General features: G+C 37.9%; 1 protein-coding gene across 5 annotated transcripts in view; it reads left to right on the plus strand.

The window, feature by feature from the left end:
* Nucleotides 1–23,278, plus strand: part of LOC127444907 (FERM, ARHGEF and pleckstrin domain-containing protein 1-like) — a 141,141-nt gene that overhangs the window by 114,946 nt on the left and 2,917 nt on the right. For all 5 annotated transcript variants that reach the window (XM_051704557.1, XM_051704559.1, XM_051704560.1 and 2 more), the window contains 10 exons: nucleotides 1,699–1,780; nucleotides 4,053–4,290; nucleotides 4,404–4,534; nucleotides 4,665–4,733; nucleotides 5,608–5,697; nucleotides 5,997–6,079; nucleotides 8,405–8,517; nucleotides 11,720–11,883; nucleotides 15,371–15,478; nucleotides 22,860–23,011. In XM_051704557.1, coding sequence (XP_051560517.1) covers nucleotides 1,699–1,780; nucleotides 4,053–4,290; nucleotides 4,404–4,534; nucleotides 4,665–4,733; nucleotides 5,608–5,697; nucleotides 5,997–6,079; nucleotides 8,405–8,517; nucleotides 11,720–11,883; nucleotides 15,371–15,478; nucleotides 22,860–23,011 — 1,230 coding nt within the window. The remainder of the gene's footprint in view (nucleotides 1–1,698; nucleotides 1,781–4,052; nucleotides 4,291–4,403; nucleotides 4,535–4,664; nucleotides 4,734–5,607; nucleotides 5,698–5,996; nucleotides 6,080–8,404; nucleotides 8,518–11,719; nucleotides 11,884–15,370; nucleotides 15,479–22,859; nucleotides 23,012–23,278) is intronic.

The following is a 23,278-nucleotide window of genomic DNA, read 5'->3' on the forward strand; positions in this document are numbered from 1 at the left end:
GCCTCCATAATTCTTAAATGGAAGAAGTTTGGAACAACCAAGACTCTTCCTAGAGCTGGCCGCCCAGCCAAACTGAGCAATCGGGAGAGAAGGGCCTTGGTAAGAGAGTTGACCAAGAACCCGATGGTCACCCTGTTTGAGCTCCAGAGATCATGTGTGGATATGGAAGAAACTTGCAGAAGGACAACCATCACTGCAACACTCCACCTATCTGGGCTTTATGGCAGAGTGGCCAGACGGAAGCCTCTCCTCAGTGCAAGACACATGAAAGGCCGCTTGGAATTTGCAAAAAACTCTTAAAGACTCTCAGACTGTGAGAAACAAGATTCTCTGGTCTTATGAAATGAAGATTGAACTGTTTGGCCTCAATTCCAAGCATCATGTCTGGAGGAAACCAGGCACCGCTCATCACTTGCGCAATACCATCCCAACGGAGAAGCATGGTGATGGTAGCATCATACTGTGGGGGTGTTTTTCAGCAGCAGGGACTGGGGGACTGGTCAGGGTTGAAGGAAAGCTGAATGCAGCAAAATACAGAGATATCCTTAATGAAAACCTCAGGACCTCAGACTGGGCCGAAGGTTCACCTTCCAACAGGACAATGACTCTAAACACACAGCCAAGACAACACAAGAGTTGCTTAGGGACAGCTCTGTGAATGTCCTTGAGTGGCCCAGCCAGAGCCCGGACTTGAATCCAATGAACATCTCTGGAGAGACCTGAAAATGGCTGTCCACCGACAGTCCCCATCCATCCTGACAGAGCATGAGAGGATCTGCAGAGAAGAATGGCAGAAAATCCACAAATCCAAGTGTGCAAAGTTTGTCGCATCATACCCAAAAATATTTGAGGCTGTAATCGTTGCCAAAGGTGTTTCAACTAAGTACTGAGCCTGAATATTTATGTCAATGTGATATTTCAGTTTTTTCTTTTTAGTAAATTTGTAAAGTTATCAAAAATCGGTTCTTTTCTTTGTCATTATGGGGTGTGGTGTAGATTTAAATAATTTAAAGCATTTTAGCATGAGGCTACAACATAAAATTTTTGTTTTTTTAAATGAAGGGGTCTAAATACTTTGTGAATACACTGCACTGCGGGGCCAGTGAAAATATTGCAAGGACAAGTACAAATCTGGGGCCGGATTCTCAAATCTCATGATTTAAAATATGAGATCATTCTTATGAAAAAATTATCTCAATTTATTTATTTTTTTTGAAAATAATACGAAAATAGTAGTTAAAAAGAAATGTATTTTCATGAATCTAAGCCCGCACAAAAACAAAAACAAAAAAATATTTTTTTTATTGTTGAGCCTTGACTACAGTACCAGACCTGTGATCACACCTTTTTATGGGTGTGTTAACATACTATAAAATATTTCTTATGACTTGTGCACTTTATTCCAAATCTTCTGAAGACATATGATAGGTTACTATATGTCAACTATTGACTGATATGTATCTATTCTCATTTCTCCTGAAGAATTTGAGAAGAAACACCTGAAACAGTGTTGATGTTTACAGTAAATAAAACATAACTTAATCATAACATAAACATAATCTCCATAAAATGTTCTTCTGGGTGATCCTGAGAGAAATTCCCACTAACATCAACAGAATTAGTCATTCAATCACATTATTAAAACATGGGCATATAAAACATTTCATTAATGAAGTGAATTCTGTTCTTTGTTCTCAGGGAAGGCCGATCAAATGCTCACATCAAAGGAGACTATCAGCGTGTTGGAGATGTCATGCTGAAGAACATCCAGGGTTTGAAGGTCAGAACATCTACTGTAGATCTTTTTCTGTGTCGAGATCCTCTTTGATATCACTCATGACGCTGTGAGATATTAATTTTGGATGTCCTGGATCTAATCCTGTCTTTCATTTGTGAAGCTCTGTGAGTGCCTTGGATAAAGAAGATACTGTGCTATCCTTGTGTTGTCGACACTATGTAAAATGTCTTCACTTTGTTGTTCTCTTTACTTTTCTCATAAATAAGGAAGCCGTTTCGTTTTGGTTAACAAAATTGACCCTTCACAAAGCCCCACTTTAAAAATGTCACTCTTGTGAAACGTGTCATGTATTGGGGGCAGATTGCTGCCATCTGGTGATAAATAGGGATGTGTACGGTTACCGTTTTTAACATTTGGTTAACCGCGAGGTTTTATAAATGGTTAATCGTTTTTTCGTCGGGACAAGGAATAAAGAATGTTTATTGCAATGGAATTTCCTCTAAATAGACACTACTCTAAATAGTAGCAAATAAAGTGCACAGTGAGCTATGAGCCTAAATAGCACAATACATAGATCTTCAAATGATAAAATCTCACATTAAACTCAAACAAAAATAATCAATTTGCCACTGCCTGTATATGCGCTCTGCCCGGGCAGGTTCACATTTCCGTGAGGCAGTGAACGCAAGTATTGTCATTTGCCTGGAGTTACACTGCTGCAGTCAAACAGCCTCTTCGGGTGCTTCGATTTTTAAGTGGTTTAAAATCAAATGGCATTGAACTTGTCTGATTATTATATGTAAATATGCACACCAGAGCAAAAGGGAAATAACTTACCATTTAAAAAGCACTGAAACTTTCCTTGGTGAAAAACAACCAGGAATCATGTTTAATGGTGTAACAGCCACATGAAGTCCTCTTTGCAACCTAAATCGCAATGCAATTAATAAAACCCAATGCTGATGTGTCGTAAGAATGAAAGTTCTTTTTAACTTTACTTGGTGTCTAAAAATGTGGCAATCTTGCGCGAGACACTGAAAAAAAAAGTGAGATTCAGTGCAACAGTTAAAGACACCCATCCAGCGTGTGTTAATAGTATATAAAAAAAACATTGCAGATGCACACAAAAGCATGTTTAAACAGCCCCTCACTCCTATTCTTGAAAAACTGACCCAAACCCGAAGGTTTGTCATAACGGGTCAGGTTGAAGACCTCAATTGCACAAGCAGAATAACTGAATACTGATTTTGGTATTCGAATAGTGGCGTGTTGAACGGATAACCGAATGTCGACTATTGTACACATCCCTACTGAAATAAAACAGAAATAACGTGACTTGCAAATCATGTTAAGACAATAATAGCCAGATTTACTGTGTAGTTATTCTAAATTTTATCACAAGTGTGTCGCATTTTTCCACGACCACTTAGACCTATCGAATCAAGTCCAGATTTTTTATTTGTTCAGATGGCAAGTGGTGGAAAAGTCATTAAATTTTGTATGGCTCAGATAAAGAAAACCATTTTTATTACATTGGAATCATTGATTTCGGTCAAAAATGACCGAACAGAATAGGAAGATTAAAGGAACATTTCGGGTTTAATACAAGTTGAGCTCGATCGACAGAATTGTGGCATAATGATAATTACCAAAAAAAATAAATATATATATATATATATATTTTTTTTTTTTTACATCCCTCCTTTTCCTTAAACAAAAAAAAAAACTTACAATGGAAGTGAATGGGGCTAATGTTTGGAGGGTTTAATGGCAGAAATGTGAAGATTGCAATTTTATAAAAGCACATTAATTCTTCTGTTAAAATGTGTGTATTTTTTTAACTGTAAAGTTGTTTAAATCATAATTTTAGGGTTTATGGCATAATGTTGTAATGGCAACGAAGTTGTAAAATTGGATATATCTTTACATAGAAAAGGTTAGTAAGTGATTTTTATCACACTAAAATCATGTTTAAAGACATATTGTTTACATCTTTTGGCTATACTTTTGAAACAGAGTATTTAAACGTTTACAGATTGATCCCATTCACTTCCATTGTAAGTGCCTTTATATATATATATATATATATATATATATATATATATATATATATATGGGAGCTTAACTTGTATTGAGTCCCGGACTGTATTATTATTTTTTTATATTTTTTTTTTTACTGTAAATCACACTGTTTACGTAAATTCATTAATATAAAATAATCTGTGAAGCTTGATCTAGCAACAGTAACTGAGGTAGGCAGAGCGTAGGTAGGCAGAAAGCTCAGTTAATAAACAAATCCACTCTTTCCCCTCAGTTGCTGACTGCACATCTTCAGAAGCATTCTGAGGCGTTGCTGGAGCTTGAGAAAACGTGTCGCTCTTCCAGGAAGCTTGAAGGACTCTGTCGGGACTTTGAGCTGCAGAAGGTCTGTTATCTGCCACTCAACATCTTCTTCCTGCGGCCGCTGCATCGGCTTCTGCACTACAAACAGATCCTGGAGCGACTGTGCAAACATTACCCACCGACACATGACGACTTCAGAGATTCGCGAGGTACACAAATGGACCGTTTTTTCACCCAAACTTGAATTTAATTTTCTCTTGATTTTCTGTCTACAACGAGATTTCCTTCTAATTCATTTACATATGTCTTTTGTCTATTCCAGCTGCGCTTGCTGATATTTCTGAGATGGTTGTGCAGCTACAAGGCACCCTCATTAAGATGGAGAACTTCCAGAAACTTCTTGAACTTAAGAAAGATCTTGTTGGCGTTGAAAATCTTGCTGCTCCAGGACGGGTTAGTTTCATGGACTTTAACAACACAATAGAAGATCCGTTGTAGTAGGCCCTAACTATTAGAAATGCTCGAGTATATACTGAAGACTTGTGTGTAACCCTCGTTGACCCGGTTTGGTTTGTTTTGGCAGGAGTTTATCAGGCTCGGTTGTCTCAGTAAGCTGTCTGGAAAAGGTCTACAGCAGAGAATGTTCTTTCTGGTAAGAGCCGCTCACTCTCACACAGGATTCAGCAGTGTTGGGTGTAACACAGTACAAATTCTGTGTATTACATAATCAGATTACAATTTTTAGAAGTCACGAAAAGAGTAAAGTAACTTTTTGAATTTACACCATATTGTTCCATTTATATCCGAGGCATTTTTTGCTAGACAGACTTCTTAAACCGTTGCACCTCGTCATGTCTTTCAAGCATCTCTGCTTTATTTAAAAAAAATAAATAAAATCTCTTATCTCTTTTTCATTTTTACCTCCCTTTTTTCTTTTCTTTTTTCCAATTTTTTTTCAGTGTTTCATCTTTTCTTTTATCTTTTTTTTTCAGTGTCTCTTTTATTATCTTCCATTTTTTTTCCAGCATCTTCTTTCTTTTTTCTTCCTATTTTATTTGTTTTTTTCATTGTCTTGTCTTTTCATTTTTTATCTTTTTTGTTTTTAAATATTTTCAGCATTTTGCCTTCTTTTTTTTTCTTGCTTTTTTCCATTTTTTCAAAAATGTTTCATTCTCTTTTCTTTTTTTTTTTTTTTTTGAGCAGCTTGTTTTCCCCCCTTTTTTATTTTTCAACAAAAAATTTATATCTTGTCATTTTCTTTTCAATTTTTTTGGTTTTTGGATTTTTTTCCGAATCTTGTTTTTTAACCCCTTTTTTTTATTTTTCAATTTTTTATTTTTTTTTAGCATCTCGTCTTTTTCTTTTTTCTATTTTTTTTTTTTTTTTCGGGAAATGTTCAGGAAATCTGTTAAAAACAGTCATTATTTTTACAATTTCTTTTGGTGCCACTAGTAGTGCAGAAATTACATATGTAGTTATAGGAATTAAAGCAATCTAATGATTTTCTTTTCTTGATATGGTTGTAGTTCAACGACGTATTGATGTACACAAGTCGAGGTATGATGCCATCCAATCAGTTCAAAGTGCACGCCCAACTTTCTCTCTATGGAATGACGGTGGGTCATTTTTAATCAGTCATAATTTGCATTTCATTGACAATAACTTTCCATATACAAATGGAATCAATGTCTCAGTGAATGGATAGCAAAACATTCCTTTTATTGTATGGACTTTGTTTTGGATGTGTGTCTGCTTGAGATCTCTAGTTACTAATTACACATTAACACAAACAAGTGGTCCATTGTTCTGTATAAATATTACCTAGATATATTCTTAAAGAGATTAACTTTGTGTAACTTTGGTCAGTATAAGTCTTGCTAACCGGTGGGTTAATCCATCATCTGTGTGTCTGTAGATTCGTGAGAGTGAAGATGAGTGGGGCGTCCCTCATTCATTCACTCTGTTTGGACTGCGCCAGTCTGTCGTTGTGGCCGCCAGGTAAACCGACCATTAAAACCAGCAAAACTGGATGTTTTTTGTTTTTGGCACCATTCTGAGTAAATTATAGAGACTGTTGTGCGTGAAAATCCCAGGAGATCAGCAGTTACAGAAATGCTCAAACCAGCCCGTCTGGCACCAACAATTATGCCACGGTCCAAATCATTGAGATCACATTTTGTCTCCATTCTGATGGTTGATGTGAACATTAACTGAAGCTCCTGGCCTGTATCTTCATGATTTTATGCACTGCACTGCTGCCACACGATTGGCTGATTTGATAATCGCATGGACGATTGTTGGTGCCGGATAGGCTGGTTTGAGTAGTTCTGTAACTGCTGATTTTCTGGGATTTTCACACACAACAGTCTACAACAGTAAAATGTATTTTTCCAATTGACACACTAAAGCTGAAGATATAAATAACCATCTTAAGACAAATGTTTTTGTGAAACATCTTAATTGCCTAAACCTTTTGAACAGTACTGTGTGTGTGTGTGTGTGTGTGTGTATATATATATATATATATATATATATATATATATACAGGTGCATCTCAATAAATTAGAATGTCGTGGAAAAGTTCATTTATTTCAGTAATTCAACTCAAATTGTGAAACTCGTGTATTAAATAAATTCAATGCACACAGACTGAAGTAGTTTAAGTCTTTGGTTCTTTTAACTGTGATGATTTTGGCTCACATTTAACAAAAACCCACCAATTCACTATCTCAAAAAATTAGAATACATCATAAGACCAATAAAAAAAACATTTTTAGAGAATTGTTGGCCTTCTGGAAAGTATGTTCATTTACTGTATATGTACTTGGTAGGGGCTCCTTTTGCTTTAATTACTGCCTCAGTTCAGTTTGTGGCACTGCTGAGGTGGTATGGAAGCCCAGGTTTCTTTGACAGTGGCCTTCAGCTCATCTGCATTTTTTGGTCTCTTGTTTCTCATTTTCCTCTTGACAATACCCTCATAGGGTTCAGGTCTGGTGAGTTTGCTGGCCAGTCAAGCACACCAACACCATGGTCATTTAACCAACTTTTGGTGCTTTTGGCAGTGTGGGCAGGTGCCAAATCCTGCTGGAAAATGAAATCAGCATCTTTAAAAAGCTGGTCAGCAGAAGGAAGCATGAAGTGCTCCAAAATTTCTTGGTAAACGGGTGCAGTGACTTTGGTTTTCAAAAAACACAATGGACCAACACCAGCAGATGACATTGCACCCCAAATCATCACAGACTATGGAAACTTAACACTGGACTTCAAGCAACTTGGGCTATGAGCTTCTCCACCCTTCCTCCAGACTCTAGGACCTTGGTTTCCAAATGAAATACAAAACTTGGTCTCATCTGAAAAGAGGACTTTGGACCACTGGGCAACAGTCCAGTTCTTCTTCTCCTTAGCCCAGGTAAGACGCCTCTGACGTTGTCTGTGGTTCAGGAGTGGCTTGACGAGGAATACGACAACTGTAGCCAAATTCCTTGACATGTCTGTGTGTGGTGGCTCTTGATGCCTTGACCCCAGCCTCAGTCCATTTCTTGTGAAGTTCACCCAGATTCTTGAATCGATTTTGCTTGACAATCATAAGGCTGCGGTTCTCTCGGTTGGTTGTGCATCTTTTTCTTCCACACTTTTTCCTTCCACTCAGCTTTCTGTTAACATGCTTGGATACAGCACTCTGTGAACAGCCAGCTTCTTTGGCAATGAATGTTTGTGGCTTACCCTCCTTGTGAAGGGTGTCAATGATTTAGTCTTCTGGACAACTGTCAGATCAGCAGTCTTCCCCATGATTGTGTAGCCTAGTGAACCAAACTGAGGGACCATTTTGAAGGCTCAGGAAACCTTTGCAGGTGTTTTGAGTTGATTAGCTGATTGGCATGTCACCATATTCTAATTTTTTGAGATAGTGAATTGGTGGGTTTTTGTTAAATGTGAGCCAAAATCATCACAGTTAAAAGAACCAAAGACTTAAACTACTTCAGTCTGTGTGCATTGAATTTATTTAATACACGAGTTTCACAATTTGAGTTGAATTACTGAAATAAATGAACTTTTCCACGACATTCTAATTTATTGAGATGCACCTGTATATATATATATATACATGAAGTTTTTTTGGACTCTCAATTCTGAGCCAAGTTGAAATCAGTAAAATAGCTGATATACAGTATACACACACCTGTGACTATTGTATTTTAAAATGTGGTCTCTATATGATAGGTGGTTGTAGATAAGAGGTATAAAAATGTCAAACTGTTCACATCTATCCAAGGAATGTGTTTTAAGAAAGGAAATGGGGCAATTTTCTCATTTCCTCCACAGTTCAGCATCTGAGATGGAGAAATGGGTGGAGGATATCAAGATGGCGATTGAACTGGCAGACAAGTGCAATGATCCTTCATCTGAAATCCTGTCCAGTAGTTTCACTGACAGCAGTAAGTTGAACTGTTTCCTCATTTCTGAACAATGCGCAAGATAGTACTGAATTAAACTGCTTTGAGTAATCAAATACAGGCCACTTTTTAAAAATACAAGTGAACTTTGTTTCACAGAAGTAGGGCTGGGTATTGATACAGATATTTGACTTACATATGAAAGAAATTATCTTCCCGATAATGCTGTAAATTATACTGGGGCCCTTCTAACTAGGTACATTACAAAAATACTAATTTTACAAATGTTATTTTATTTGTTTTTTTTTTTATTATTATTTTGGTCACATTTTAGCTTTTTAAAAATGAAAAAAATCTGTGTATTCCATCAATAAATATATTGATATTTACATGTTTATTGTTTACATGCATAATTTGTACTATTTACAAACATTTACATGGACTTGAACATGCTAAAAACTAGTACTGTCCCTTTAAGTCAACCAGCAGTTTTGTAAAGAGCGTCTGTAAATGAGTGCCTCATCCGTGTTATGTGTGAGTATAAATAAATGTTTATTTTTTGTTGTGTTTGATCATCAATTTATTGTAAAGAACAGAAAGGATATTAAAAGAGATATGGCCCAAAAATTACTTGGACAATTACAGTACATCACACATAAAAATCGGTGCATTTTTGTAAAATAAAATGTCTATACAATTTTTATAAAATGTCTTGCTGAAAATGTGTGCTTGTGCTATTCTTTAAAATAAATGCCACTTGGTTTGCTGTTTTTTTTAATCTAATGCAATGGCATTCAGGCCTTTTTAAGTCTGACTTTAAAGTGTATACAAACTTTTGGGGTTTACTGCTATGAACTTACATTATGGTTGATCAAACATATCTATGTTCTCTGTTTGTATTGGGTCTCAGCATCACATTTCACAAGTTTCCAGTGGAGCTGTATCTTTCAAATCATATAACAGGTCTACTTTACAGGTGTAGATGACAGTGAGATTACATACATTCTTTTTATTCTTTTACTTAAAGTGCACTTCAGTTAAATCTTAACCGCTTTTCTTTTACTATATTGTTTCTGTAGTCTAGATGTAATATAAGTCATTGTGATTAATTATTTACCCACTGTTCACATATTGTAAGCCATTTCATGTATTTCATTTCAATTAGTTTTTGGTTTTGCTCATTGTGTCTCATACTTGACCTCATAAATGATCCATTGTCTTTCTAACATGAAAGGATTTCAAACTTCAGTTGTTTTCTACCTGCTTTATTATGAATGTTGCAATTTTCAATTATTTTTTTTATTTTATTTTTTTTAATAACCGACACCCCTTTCAAAAAAGTAATGTGGCAGTACCTTGGTACAGTAATGGTATCAGATGGTCATACCATGGTCCCTTGATATGTACCATGGCACTGAATAATTACCATATTTGTGTACCATGGTCCATTGAGTACACATACTACTTCTGGGCACTTCAAAGAATACCATGAATGTGATGGCATGTGTCCAAAAAATAGCATGTCCAAAAACCATGGTTTATGATAGTACTTTGAATAAAAAACATGGTTTAACATGGCATCATGTACAGAAAAAAATGGTATTTCCATGGCAAATGTCCAAAAACCATAGTATTATCATGTCCAAAAGCCTTGCTATTTCCATGAAACATGTCCAAAACACATTACAATGGTACATGCCCAAAAAACATTGTATTTCCATGATAAGTTTGAAAAAATCCACAGTTCTAAATGGTACCATGTCCAAAAAACATGATATTTTTATGGCCAATGTTCAAAAACCATATTATTATAATAGTAAATGCAAACAAAAAAGCAAACAAATAGAGTATTATGTTGTTACATGTCCAAAAGCCTTGCTTTTTCCATGAAACATGTCCAAAACCCAAATTATTACAAAGGTACATGCCCAAAAACCATGGTTTACCATGGTACCATGTGCAGAAAACATGATATTTCCATGGCAAATGTCCAAAAGTCATTGTATTATCATGGTAAATGTCCAAAAAAATAAAAACATAGTATTTTAGTAAAATCCAATGTATTACAATGATACATGCACGGAAACCATGGTTAATCATAGTACCATGTCCAAAAATCATGGTATTTCCATGATACATGTTCAAAAACCATGGTGTTTCTATGTTGCATGTCCAAAAACCAGGATTTGCCACTGTACCATGTCCAGAAAACATGACATTTCCATGGCAAATGTAAAAAAGAAAAAAAAAAGAAATGCTGTTATAGTGGTACATGTCCGAAAGCCTCAGTATTACCATGGAACATGTCCAAAACCCAATGTATTACAATTGTACAGTACTGTGCAAAAGTTTTAGGCACTTGTGAAAAATGTTGCATAGTGAGGATGTCTTCAAAAATAATGTCATAAATAGTTTTCATTTATCAATTAACATCATACAAAGTCCAGTAAACCTAAAAAAGCTAAATCAGTATTTGGTGTGGCCACCTTTGCCTTTAAAACAGCCCCAATTCTCCTAGGTAAACTTGGACAGTTTTTCTTGGTTGTTGGCAGATAGGATGTTCCCAGCTTCTTGGAGAATTCATCACAGTTCTTCTATCTATTTAGGCTGTCTGAGTTACTTCTGTCACTTCATGTAATCCCAGACTGACTCAGTGTTCAGTGGGGGGCTCTGTGGGGGCAATGCTATCTCTTGTAGAGCACCCCGTTCTTCTATTCTAATCATTTCTATTTGTAATGTTTGGGAGTCTAAAATGTATTTTTCCAATTGACACACTAAAGCTGAAGATATAAATAACCATCTTAAGACAAATGTTTTTGTGAAACATCTTAAGTGCCTAAAACTTTTGCCCAACATGGCCAAAAAACATGGTATTTCCATGATATGTCACAAATCCATGTTTCAAAATGGTACCATATCCAGAAAACATAACATTAAACTCATACTATTATCATGATAAATGACAAAAAGTAAAAATAAATACATAAAAATGCATCATGGTGCATGTCCGAAAGCCTTGGTATTGCCACTGACATTTCCAAATCCCAATGTATTACAATGGTACAATGTCCAAAAGCCATGGTATTACCATGTTACAGTACATCTCCTAAAAACGTTACAACCATAGTATGTCAAAATGTATGTTATTACCAGGGTAGATGTCCAGAAAATACACCGTCCTTGGTATTATTTTCCACCCCTTATTGTTTTCTTGTTAAATGGCTGTTCTTCCCAAATTTCCCAGAATGCCCTGATGAGTCTAGCGCCGACCAGGAATCAGAAGATGATTTGAGCGCCTCACAGACCTCACTCGAGAGACAGGCACCTCACCGTGGAAATACCATGGTTCATGTGTGCTGGCATCGCAACACCAGCGTATCGATGGTGGATTTTAGCGTAGCTTTAGAGGTACCGGAGCGTAGTTGTCGTTTTAGCACTCAGAGTGTTTGTTTTGTATCTTACCTTAGTTTCTCCTCTGTGTTTGTATTTAACTCCCTCTCTCATCCTCTGGTAACTTCAACTGTGTTTTCAAGACAAAATTAGTCCCGCACAGAATCTATGCATATTTTTCTCCATATTTTCTGTGTTTATTTTGTGGAGAAATGTACAAAATGGATTTTAAATTGAGAGTACTACACTCTTATTTGAAAAAAGCTGATGAAAAAAAAAAAGTTAAACCTGCCTGAACTAGTTTGCTCATCTTTGCTGGTCTTCCAGGCTGGTCTGGTTTTAGAGGGGTTTTGAGGGATCATCTAGCCGACAAGCTAAACCAACTGAACACCAGCTTGGCCAGGCTAGGAGGCTAGCTTAAACCAGCTAAGACTGCTGGTTTAAAACTGTTTTTCATCAGGAAAACTTGCCAAAATCTAAATAAACAAACATGTAGAATTGTGCATCAAACAGCCATTCAAATTCTGAAAATGTTTTGTGCATTTCTGTACAGATTCTGTGCAGGCCTACTCTTCATCATATTTCAACACTTTTTGTGTTTTCTTGGTTTTCAGAAGCTTGTTGACTTCCTGTTCCCTGCTGTCACCTGGTTTCCTTTCACTGTTCTCGCTTCTTCAGATTGTTGAATCATGACTTCATCCTAATTCAAAATCTCTCCTTGCTCCTTTTCAAACCCAGTATTTTCTGTCTCGTTCATGTCTCCTGTGACTCTCTCTGTGTTTGTTTTCTTTTCTCTGTCTCTGTTTTAACTCCCTGCTGTGGTAGAGGACTCAAGTCCAGTCAGAATCTCAGAGGTTCCCATTGCAGCCCCACTTAGGGCTCAGGGGCCTGTGGCCCTCTCTGTGGTGTGTTGGTATCGTGCCCAAAGCCTCTCCTTTAGTGAAACCCCCAGGAGTAGAGAGGTAAAACAGCAGTAAACTTGCACGTACTGGCTCGTGATGGTTGGTTTTAGAGAGTAGCATTATTTGGCCCACAACTTTTGAGTTATTATTAAAGTTTTCCACAGTGTTATTATTTCAGCCGATAAGATCTATACATGAATATATCTCTAGGCAAATCCTTCAATGGACAACCTGTCTGCGAGGGCTTCATTAAAGGTGCTGCAAGTGATTTTAGGGTTCTGAAGCTTTCATGTGACGAGCCATTGATTCCTCATTCCAAAACCCCACCCTCCAAAGATAATTTTGAGACCAAAACCAAGTGAAAGAGCAGCATTGTTTGTTCCTGTGGCTGTCAAATTCAGCAGTGGCACAATAGTGCCGTCAACTGACAAACATTATGAATCACAACCTCAATGATCCGATTCAAATATAATACTATGAGAACAAGCAAAATGATTGACAGGTGAAAAGCATCAATGTCCGTGGTTCGCAGACAAATTTTTGTTTGCCGTTTACAAAGTCTACAGCTGTCACAGAGACAGATGAGATATCTCAGCACACTTATTTCAGTAATATCTTTAAGAGAGTAGGACATTTTTTTGCATACTTTTCCATGAAAAAATTGCTTACAGCACTTTTAATGTTTTCTACTTAAGAAATAGACCATGCTGCATGATATTTACACTTGTGGATCACAAATGGATCGTTTCCAACTGTAAAATCGGATTAGATAAGCCACTTTCTAAGCCGTTGTAAAACAGCTGATATGCTAAATGTTGCAGGAAAGTGTTAAACATGTACCTTCATTGCAACTTCCAACCAGCAAATTAATGTTGTGGTGGTGCTCTTGAGTTTGTTCTTCTGGTTCCTATTCTTCTTCTATTTTATGGAGGTTGGCAAAATAAGCTTAATGGGATTGTTCACTCAAAAATGAAAATTCTCTCATCATTTACTCACCCTCATGCCATCCCAGATGTGTAAGACTTTCTTTCTTCAGCAGAACACAAACAAAGATTTTAAGAAGAATATCTCAGCTATGTAGTTCTCACAATGCAAGTGAATGGTGATCAGACCTTTGTAGCTCCAAAAATGACAAAGGAAACATAGAAGTACTCCATAAGACTCCAGTGGTTAAATCCATATCTTCAGAAGCAATGTAATAGGTGTGGGTGAGAAACCGATCAAAATTTAATTCCTTTTTTTACTCTAAATCTCCACTTTCACTCGTACATCTGAAAGTCACATGTGGTGCCTGGTTAGTTTCACTTTTCACATCTGAAAGTGAAGGTTAAAGTGGAGATTTTAAAGTGGAGATTCTGTTTCTCACCCACACCTATTATATTGCTTCGGAAGGGATGGATATAAACACTGAGTCTTATGGATTACTTTTATGTATCCTTTATGTGATTTTTGGAGCTACAAAGGTTTGATCTCCATTTCCATTGTATGGACTTACAGAGATGAGATATTTTTCTAAAAATCTGTGTTTGTGTTCAGCAGAAGAAAGAAAGTCATACACATCTGGGATGGCACGGGGGTGAGTAAATGATTAATTTTCATTTTTGGGTGAACTAACCCGTAAATTAAATTATATAGTAATATTCCAGGTTTTATTTAGCTTGACAACCTTCAACAGTGTACAGTTTGACTAATGAACTATATTATTTGGTGAAGAATTGTTTATTCAGATTTATTATTAATGTAATTATTTATTAAACATTGGTCTTTATCATATTGCTTCTGTTGCTGTTTTTTATAAATGCAATAAGCCCCAAACTAATGTTAACATGCAGAACTGTAAAGTGTTACATAATATGTGCTAAAGTAGAATAGTCAAATTTATCCAGAGCTGGACTTTCTACATCTCTGCCCATTTATAACTGATCCTGTTGTAGTATTGGACAATCGTCATGCTATTCAAACTGACAAACTTTTCTTCATACCCTCTGAATACTGACTGTACTTTGGGCTCTGGTGGTGTTTGTTCATTTCAGTGTCTTTCCCTCTTTGTCGTTGAATGTTTTTTATTCTTAAGGTATTTACTGTACTAACAGCACAAAGGACATCTGACATTGTCAATGTTCCAACCTCTGAAAGCTGGTTGAAGAGGACTTGGATGTTCTATTCATAGTGAAATGTTTTCTTGAAAGTGGCATGGTAAAACTTAGTGCTGTTAGTCATAACTTTGTTGTACCCAGGGTTCAAAGTTGACACACAAAAAGTGACATACAGTATGAGAGGGAAACAAAATGGTTTTGGTGAGTAAATAAGGAATAAGTTTTATGACTTGGTAAAAATAAAGAAAAACCTATTTTATGGAACATAATGCAAGTTTTAATCGCAATGTAAGAACAATAGTTAGACTCTCACTGAGGAATCAGATTAAAGTTGTTTAAACATACAGTATCACTAAAGAAAACTCAACAGAAGTGGCAAACCAGATGTTTAGCTAGTTTTATTGTCATAATTCGAGAAGTTAATTTTGGACCTTGGTTGTACGTGTTGAATTCTCTCCACTTTTATCTGTTGCAGTTTTTCCTATTGATTTCATCTTTATTTTTCAGAATCAGTTGTCTGGCAATCTGCTAAGAAAGTTCAAAAACAGCAATGGCTGGCAGAAGTTATGGGTCGTCTTCACCAACTTCAGTTTGTTCTTCTACAAAACACACCAGGTAAGAATTGTTTTCTCATTTTTCAGACAGTAATTTTTTAGGGTTGTCAGTTTAACACATTAATTTAGTATCATTCGTTTAATATAGAAAAATAGAGCAATAAGAGAAAAATTACACGAAATTAATCATGCTCCCTAACCCGTGCATAAATTCCGTAATAAAAAAACACAAAGACATCGGAGCAATTCAGCATGAAGTGCATGGACTTGTTTTTACATGCCACATCAGTAGGGGACAGTTAGTGTGCCTCAACAAACCTCACAATTAGCGTAGCCACAGAATGAGAGCTGATCACACAGGATGCGTTCTTAACAGCTGGATGAGGCCCAACGGAATTAGCTCGAGACGCGATTTTCAAAGTTTCAACTACTTTTAACTTGACACAGCGTACGCTTCGCTTTTGGAGACACTACAAAAGCGTCGGTCTGACACATATGGAAATAGATAACAATTAAAAATAGCTCTGACGTATCGCACGGTGTTTAATCTAATTTGTCTTTACACGTAATGTGTACAGACGACATAACTTGTGTACGCGTAATTGCGTCTAAACATGACATTTTGTGTTCAGACATCCATGTTTTGGCCAATGACGAGCCAGAAAACATATAATGGGGACCTAAACACCTACAAAACCATGTGTGATTCATGAATAATACATCTTAAATCGACATGTCATCCCACGGAGTTCTATGTCATCGAGTTTTCCCTCATACATCATGGATGAGCGAGGTCACGTGATGAAGACGCAGGGCTTTTTTAGCAGCTGCAAAACACAAGAATCCTCTCATGTGCAAGACAGGACACAGTTCAATCAATAACTTATACAGTGCTGTGAAATATTATTTGCCCCCTTCCTGACTTCTTCAATTTTTGTGTAGTTTTCATACTAAATTGTTTTAGATCTTCAAACGAGATGTAACATAAAACAACCTGAGGAAACACAAAATACAGTTTTAAAATATACTGTATCCTTTTTTATTGAAGCAAAAAAGTTATTCAATACCTATATCACCCATGTGAAAAACGAACTGCAACCAAATGCTTCCAATAACCAGAGATCTGTCTTTCACAATGCTGTGGTGGAATTTTGGCCCAGTCTTCTTTGCTGAACTGCTTTAGTTCAGCCACATTGGAGGGTTTTCGCACATGAACTGCCCGTTTAAGGTCCTGCCACAGTATGTCAATCGGGTTCAGGTCAGGACTTTGACTAGGCCACTCCAAAACTTTAATTCAGAGGTGGACTTACTCCTATGCTTTGGATCATTGTCTTGCTGCATAATCCAGTTGCGTTTGAGCTTCAACTCACGGACTGATGACCGGTCATTCTCCTTTAGGATTTTCTGTTAGAGAGCAGAATTCATGTTTCCCTCAATTATTGCAAGTTGCCCTAGACCTGAAGCAGCAAAGCATCCCCACACCATCACACTACCACCACCATGCTTGACCGTAGGTATGATGTTCTTTTTGTGGAATTCTGTGTTTGATTTATGCCAGATATGACGGGACCCCTGTCTTCCAAACAGTTCCACTTTCGACTCATCAGTCCACAGAACATTCTCCCAAAAGGTTTGAGGGTCATCAAGGTGTGTTTTGGCAAAATTCAGACGAGCCTTAATGTTCTTTTGGGTTAGCAGTGGTTTTCACTTCGCCACTCTTCCATGGATGCCATTTTTGGCCAGTGTCTTTCTGATAGTGGAGTCATGAACAGTGACCTTTATTGATGCGAGGGAGGCCTGCAGTTCCTTGGATGTTGTCCTTGGCTTTTTTGTGACTTCCTGGATGAGTCGTCGCTGTGCTCTTGGAGGAAGTTTGGAAGGTCGGCCGCTTCTGGGAAGGTTCACTACTGTGCCAAGTTTTCTCCATTTGGAGATAATGGCTCTCGCTGTGGTTCTTTGGAGTCCCAGAGCCTTTGAAATAGCTTTGTTACCCTTCCCAGACTGATGTATTTCAATCACCTCATCATTTCTGGAATTTCTTTTGACCTTGGCATAGTGTGCTACTGGGTGAGAACTTTTAGCCAACTTCATGCTGCTGAAAAAGTTCTATTTAGCTGTTGATTTGATTGAACAGGGCTGGCAGTAATCAGGCCTGGTGTCTAGCACAGCTGAACCCCATTATGAATGTAATTTCATAGATTTGAGAATTTAGTAACTAAGGGGCAAATACTTTTCACACAGGCCTAGTTGGTATTGGATAACTTTTTTGCTTCAATAAATAAAATTATCATTTTTGGAATTTTTGAAACAATTTAGTCTGAGGTATTCACAAAAACTGAACAAATCAGGATGGGGCAAATACTTTTTCACATTACTGTAGATGATTTATTAGGTTTGATAGTTTTTTTTTATTTTGTTTTGCCTACTGTTGTGTGTGTACTCTTAATCTCACAATCGCGCAAATCACCTTCATAAAACATTGATCGTGTTTACATTGATTAATAATCAGGTTAATATTATTATACCCATTATACTTAAATTATTCAACCCAGAATTCCTTCTGGTATTCTCAAGCCATTTTAAATTATTGTTGTATTTCAGTGTATTAATGTCCTCTTTTGATCCAGTGGAAACTTCAATTGGTAAGAATTTGTCAATAAAAAAACCCAAAAAAACAATACAGTCATTTTTACACTTTTACTAACAGCTGTAAGAATACCATATGTTGTCATATTGGTAATACTATGTTACAGTACATTAGTATTACCCCAGAAATATAAAATGCAAAGTAAGATTTAAAGAACATATATCTCTTAAACTTTATATAATTTATAAACTTTATCTGCAAAAATTGTATCTGGAAAAAATTATATATATATATATATATATATATATATATATATATATATATATATATATATATATATAAAAAATAGAGAGACAAATATAATTTGTAAATTTTCTAATATGTTCTCTGAAACTTTTTTCTTCATTTCGTTCACTTTGCAACAAGCAGTGCATTAATGTGAACTTTCAATGTTCTAGAATCATCTCAATGGAAAAGTACTCCTTTTTTTTTTTTCTCCCCCTTTTTCTCCCCAATTTGGAATGCCAATTCCCAATGCACTCTAAGTCCTCGTGGTGGCGTACTGCCTCAATCCGGGTGGCGGAGGACGAATCTCAGTTGCCTCCGCGTCTGAGACCGTCAGTCCGCTCATCTTATCACATGGCTTGTTGAGCGCGTTACCACGGAGACAGCACGTGTGGAGGCTTCACGCTATTCCCCGCGGCATCCACGCACAGCTTACCACACGCCCCACTGAGAGCGAACCATATTATAGCGACCACGAGGAGGTTACCCCATGTGACTCTACCCTCCCTAGCAACCGGCCAATTTGGTATCTTAGGAGACCTGGCTGAAGTCACTCAGCACGCACTGGATTCAGACTCACGACTCCAGGGGTGGTAGTCAGCGTCTTTACTCGCTGAGCTACCCAGGCCCCTTGAAAAAGTACTCTTTGATTACACCGATTCTTTTGAAGAAAATCAGTGTTCCAATGTCACTGTGTGTACCATATAATTTTTCTGGTTCTTGAATAAAAAGCAATGTGTAGAGCCGAGGAGGGCGGGGCCGGGCTGGAATGAGACACACCCGGTCCCCAATCAGCTTGATGGGGTGCGCGAGGGTTAAAGGCGGCCGGGGACAACAGTTCGAGAGAGAGAGAATTGCAGGCAGCTGTACTGTGTGTTTTCGGTTGTGTTTTGTTTAAATTGTTTATTAAATTATTATTTATATTATTAAGCTGGTTCTCGCCTCCTCCTTTCCACTAAACCCCCTTACACTGGTGCCGAAACCCGGGAAGGAGAAGGGATTCACGTCGCAGGGTCCTCGACACTGCCGTCCACCCAGGGGAGCGCCGCTGCCGTCCGACGGGGGACGAAGTAGCCCGACCACCCGGACGCGGGGAATGGCCGCTGTCCGCGAGGCGAGTGGGGACGGGACTCCCCGACCGCCTGGAGCGAGGGAGCCGCTGCCGGGGGCGGAGGAGTGCCCTGCCGTCCCCCGGGAACGCGGAGGGGTCGAGAGAAGACCGCCGTCCGCGGGGGGAGGAGGGAAGCGACTCCCCGACCACCTGGAGTGGTAGGGCCGCTGCCAGGGGCGGAGGAGAGTCCCCACGGGACGCCGGGAACGCGGAGGGGCGTTCTGTCCGCTGGGGGTCGGAGGTCTGACTCCGGTCCGCCCAGGGAGGAGCGGCTGCAGTCCACCTGAGAGGGTGGAGTAGTGATCGGGGACCACGCGACGGCGCATCCCTCCTCCTTCCCAGGTTTCGGCACCAGTGTAAGGGGGTTTAGTGGAAAGGAGGAGGCGAGAACCGGCTTAATAATATAAATAATAATTTAATAAACAATTTAAACAAAACACACAACCGAAAACACACAGTACAGCTGCCTGCAATTCTCTCTCTCTCGAACTGTCATCCCCGGCCGCCTTTATCCCTCGCGCGCCCCATCAGGCTGATTGGGGACTGGGTGTGTCTCATTCCAGCCCGGCCCTGCCCTCCTCGGCTCTACACAGGTTCCCGGGGGACGGCAGGGCACTCCTCCGCCCCCGGCAGCAGCTCCCTCGCTCCAGGCGGTCGGGGAGTCCCGTCCCCAATCACCTCGCGGACGGCGGCCGTTCCCCTCGTCCGGGTGGTCGGGCTACTCCGTCCCCCGTCGGACGGCAGCGGCGCTCCCCTGGGTGGACGGCAGTGTCGAGGACCCTGCGACGGGAATCCCTCCTCCTTCCCGGGTTTCGGCACCAGTGTAAGGGGGTTCAGTGGAAAGGAGGAGGTGAGAACCGGCTTGACAACTTAAATAATAATTTAATAAACAATTTAAACAAAACACACAACCGAAAACACACAGTACAGCTGCCTGCAATTCTCTCTCTCTCAAACTTGGGCTATGAGCTTCTCCACCTTTCCTCCAGACCCTTGGACCTTGGTTTCCAAATGAAATACAAAACTTGCTCTCATCTGGAAAGAGGACTTTGGACCACTGGGCAACAGTCCAGTTCTTCTTCTCCTTAGCCCAGGTAAGACGCCTCTGACATTGTCTGTGGTTCAGGAGTGGCTTAACAAGAGGAATACGACAACTGTAGCCAAATTCCTTGACACGTCTGTGTGTGGTGGCTCTTGATGCCTTGACCCCAGCCTCAGTCCATTCCTTGTGAAGTTCACCCAAATTCTTGAATCGATTTTGCTTGACAATCATAAGGCTGCAGTTCTCTTGGTTGGTTGTGCATCTTTTTCTTCCACACTTTTTCCTTCCACCCAACTTTCTGTTAACATGCTTGGATACAGCACTCTGTGAACAGCCAGCTTCTTTGGCAATGAATGTTTGTGGCTTACCCTCCTTGTGAAGGGTGTCAATGATTGTCTTCTGGACAACTTTCAGATCAGCAGTCTTCCCCATGATTGTGTAGCCTAGTGAACCAAACTGAGAGACCATTTTGAAGGCTCAGGAAACCTTTGCAGGTGTTTTGAGTTGATTAGCTGATTGGCATGTCACCATTTTCTAATTTTTTGAGATAGTGAATTGGTGGGTTTTTGTTAAATGTGAGCCAAAATCATCACAATTAAAAGAACCAAAGACTTAAACTACTTCAGTCTGTGTGCATTGAATTTATTTAATACACGAGTTTCACAATTTGAGTTGAATTACTGAAATAAATGAACTTTTCCACGACATTCTAATTTATTGAGATGCACCTGTATATCCTGATGAGACTGAAGCATTTGGATTAAAGGGAACATGTTAGTCTATGTATTTTGTCTTTAAAATAATTACTTCATGGGACTGAACAAAATATCAAAATGTTGGAATCTGTTAGAAATAATTTACAGACCTTAATTTTTGGGTCACCAACAGCTAAGCAAGCTATGAACAAAATAATTTCAAATTTACAACAAATTTCCATCAAATTGAACTTAGTAACGTTTAACTAAATTAACTTACTAAAACTTATAAAAAATAAGCAATTTTTATAAAGATTAAGCTATTTAATTTGATGATATTTTTTTATTTTTAAATCTTTTAATTTGTGTGTGTGTGTATGTGTGTGTGTGTAATATATTATCCTAGTCCTTAGTACAAATGAACTGGTAAAATCCAAATAATTTACAATCCTTAAATCATTTAAAAAATTTTATTATCTATTATAATTTTTTACATTTCCACATATTCATTTATTAATTTAGTGGAGATCATTTTATGATGCATTTTATTGACAATATAACACAAGTTAATCTTACCATTCAGAATAAACAAAAGTTGTGATGCAATATATTCTTATATTTGTGTTTTTTTCCTTATATTTATTAGCTCATTGCCCAAATTGGCCCAGAAAAAAACCCACATAGCATATAGGGGAGCACAAGGCTAATTGTAACACTTGTTTTATGTTGCAATTTAGATAATGTGACAACATGCCCCGTTCTCACTAACAATTTGTTTGATTACACATTTACTGATAATTTACACAAAAACAAATACACTATTAAATTAATAATATACATACACCCTTAAAGCAACTAAGTATAGATGTTTTAAGAGTTTTAGAGTTTTGTTAGATTTCCATGCTTGTGGTTGTGACTTTTATTTTTACAGTTGAATTCCCGGTAAATATGTGTCTACACCACTGATCTGTATAAATAACTCAGTGGTCTACACACAATTACGTGGTTGTGACTTTTATTTTGACAGTCGAATTCCCGGTAAATATGTGTCTACACCACTGGTCTGTATAAATATCTCTGTGCTCTACACACAATTACGTGTCCACGTGACCTTGCCTGTACACGTAATTGCGTGTTTAGCCACAATAATGCGTACAGATATTATGTTGTCTTTACACGTTACGCCTAAAGACATTTTTAATCTTTTGGCCTTCCATACTTACGGAATGCAAGAACGCATGCTGTGAGAAAAGGGCAGATTAGCCGACTCCATTGCAAAATGGATTGCTGTGGACTGTAGGCTTATGATCACTGACATGAAAAAAAATAAACAATGGTATAATGACTTCTAAAGCCCCTTTTTGTATTGTCTAATCAATGCTTTACTCATCTGCCATAAGAATGCAATATATTTCTATCTTAATTATAGTATTATTTTAATAGGTATTTGAATTATTATTTATCATTTACATTGAATTATCTTTATGGGGGGTGGGGGGGGAGCTTTCTAAGCAAATATTGATATATGCGAATAATTTGATTAACCATTCTGCATGTCATGCAAGATTTACTTTTTTTTTTTTTAAATTTATCGTTTGACAATCAGAGCCCAATAGTTTTTATTCATTAGGAAAAACGACAGGAGTTCTGGGCTTTGGTTTTTAATTTTAAACTTTTAAGTCTTAATTTGAAAAGGTTCATGGTTATATTATCTCTTTAAAGGACGAACATCCTCTTGCCAGTCTTCCGTTGTTGGGCTACTCCATTACCATTCCTTCAGAGTCGGAGAACATTCAAAAAGACTACGTCTTCAAGCTCCATTTCAAGTCCCATGTGTACTATTTCAGATCCGAGAGCGAATATACGTTTGAGAGGTATGTGAGAGGTATCTCCATTTGTGCTCGTCCGCTATGCTTCACTCATAAGCTTTTCTCTGAGCATGTTCGTATACTGCCCGCCTTGTTTTTTAGGTAACAGAGGAATTTGCTTTGATCATGTCTTAAGAAAAGACTATGTTTGGAATTCTAGAATAATTCTAACTACATACTGCACAGTATATGCTGTATATACTACCTAGTAAATTTTCTAAATAGTATGTCGAGCAGTATGCAACCATAAATGTTTCAAACCACAGTATACGC

Source organism: Myxocyprinus asiaticus, chromosome 8 (genome assembly GCF_019703515.2).
Source record: "Myxocyprinus asiaticus isolate MX2 ecotype Aquarium Trade chromosome 8, UBuf_Myxa_2, whole genome shotgun sequence".
NCBI classification, from domain to species: domain Eukaryota; kingdom Metazoa; phylum Chordata; class Actinopteri; order Cypriniformes; family Catostomidae; genus Myxocyprinus; species Myxocyprinus asiaticus.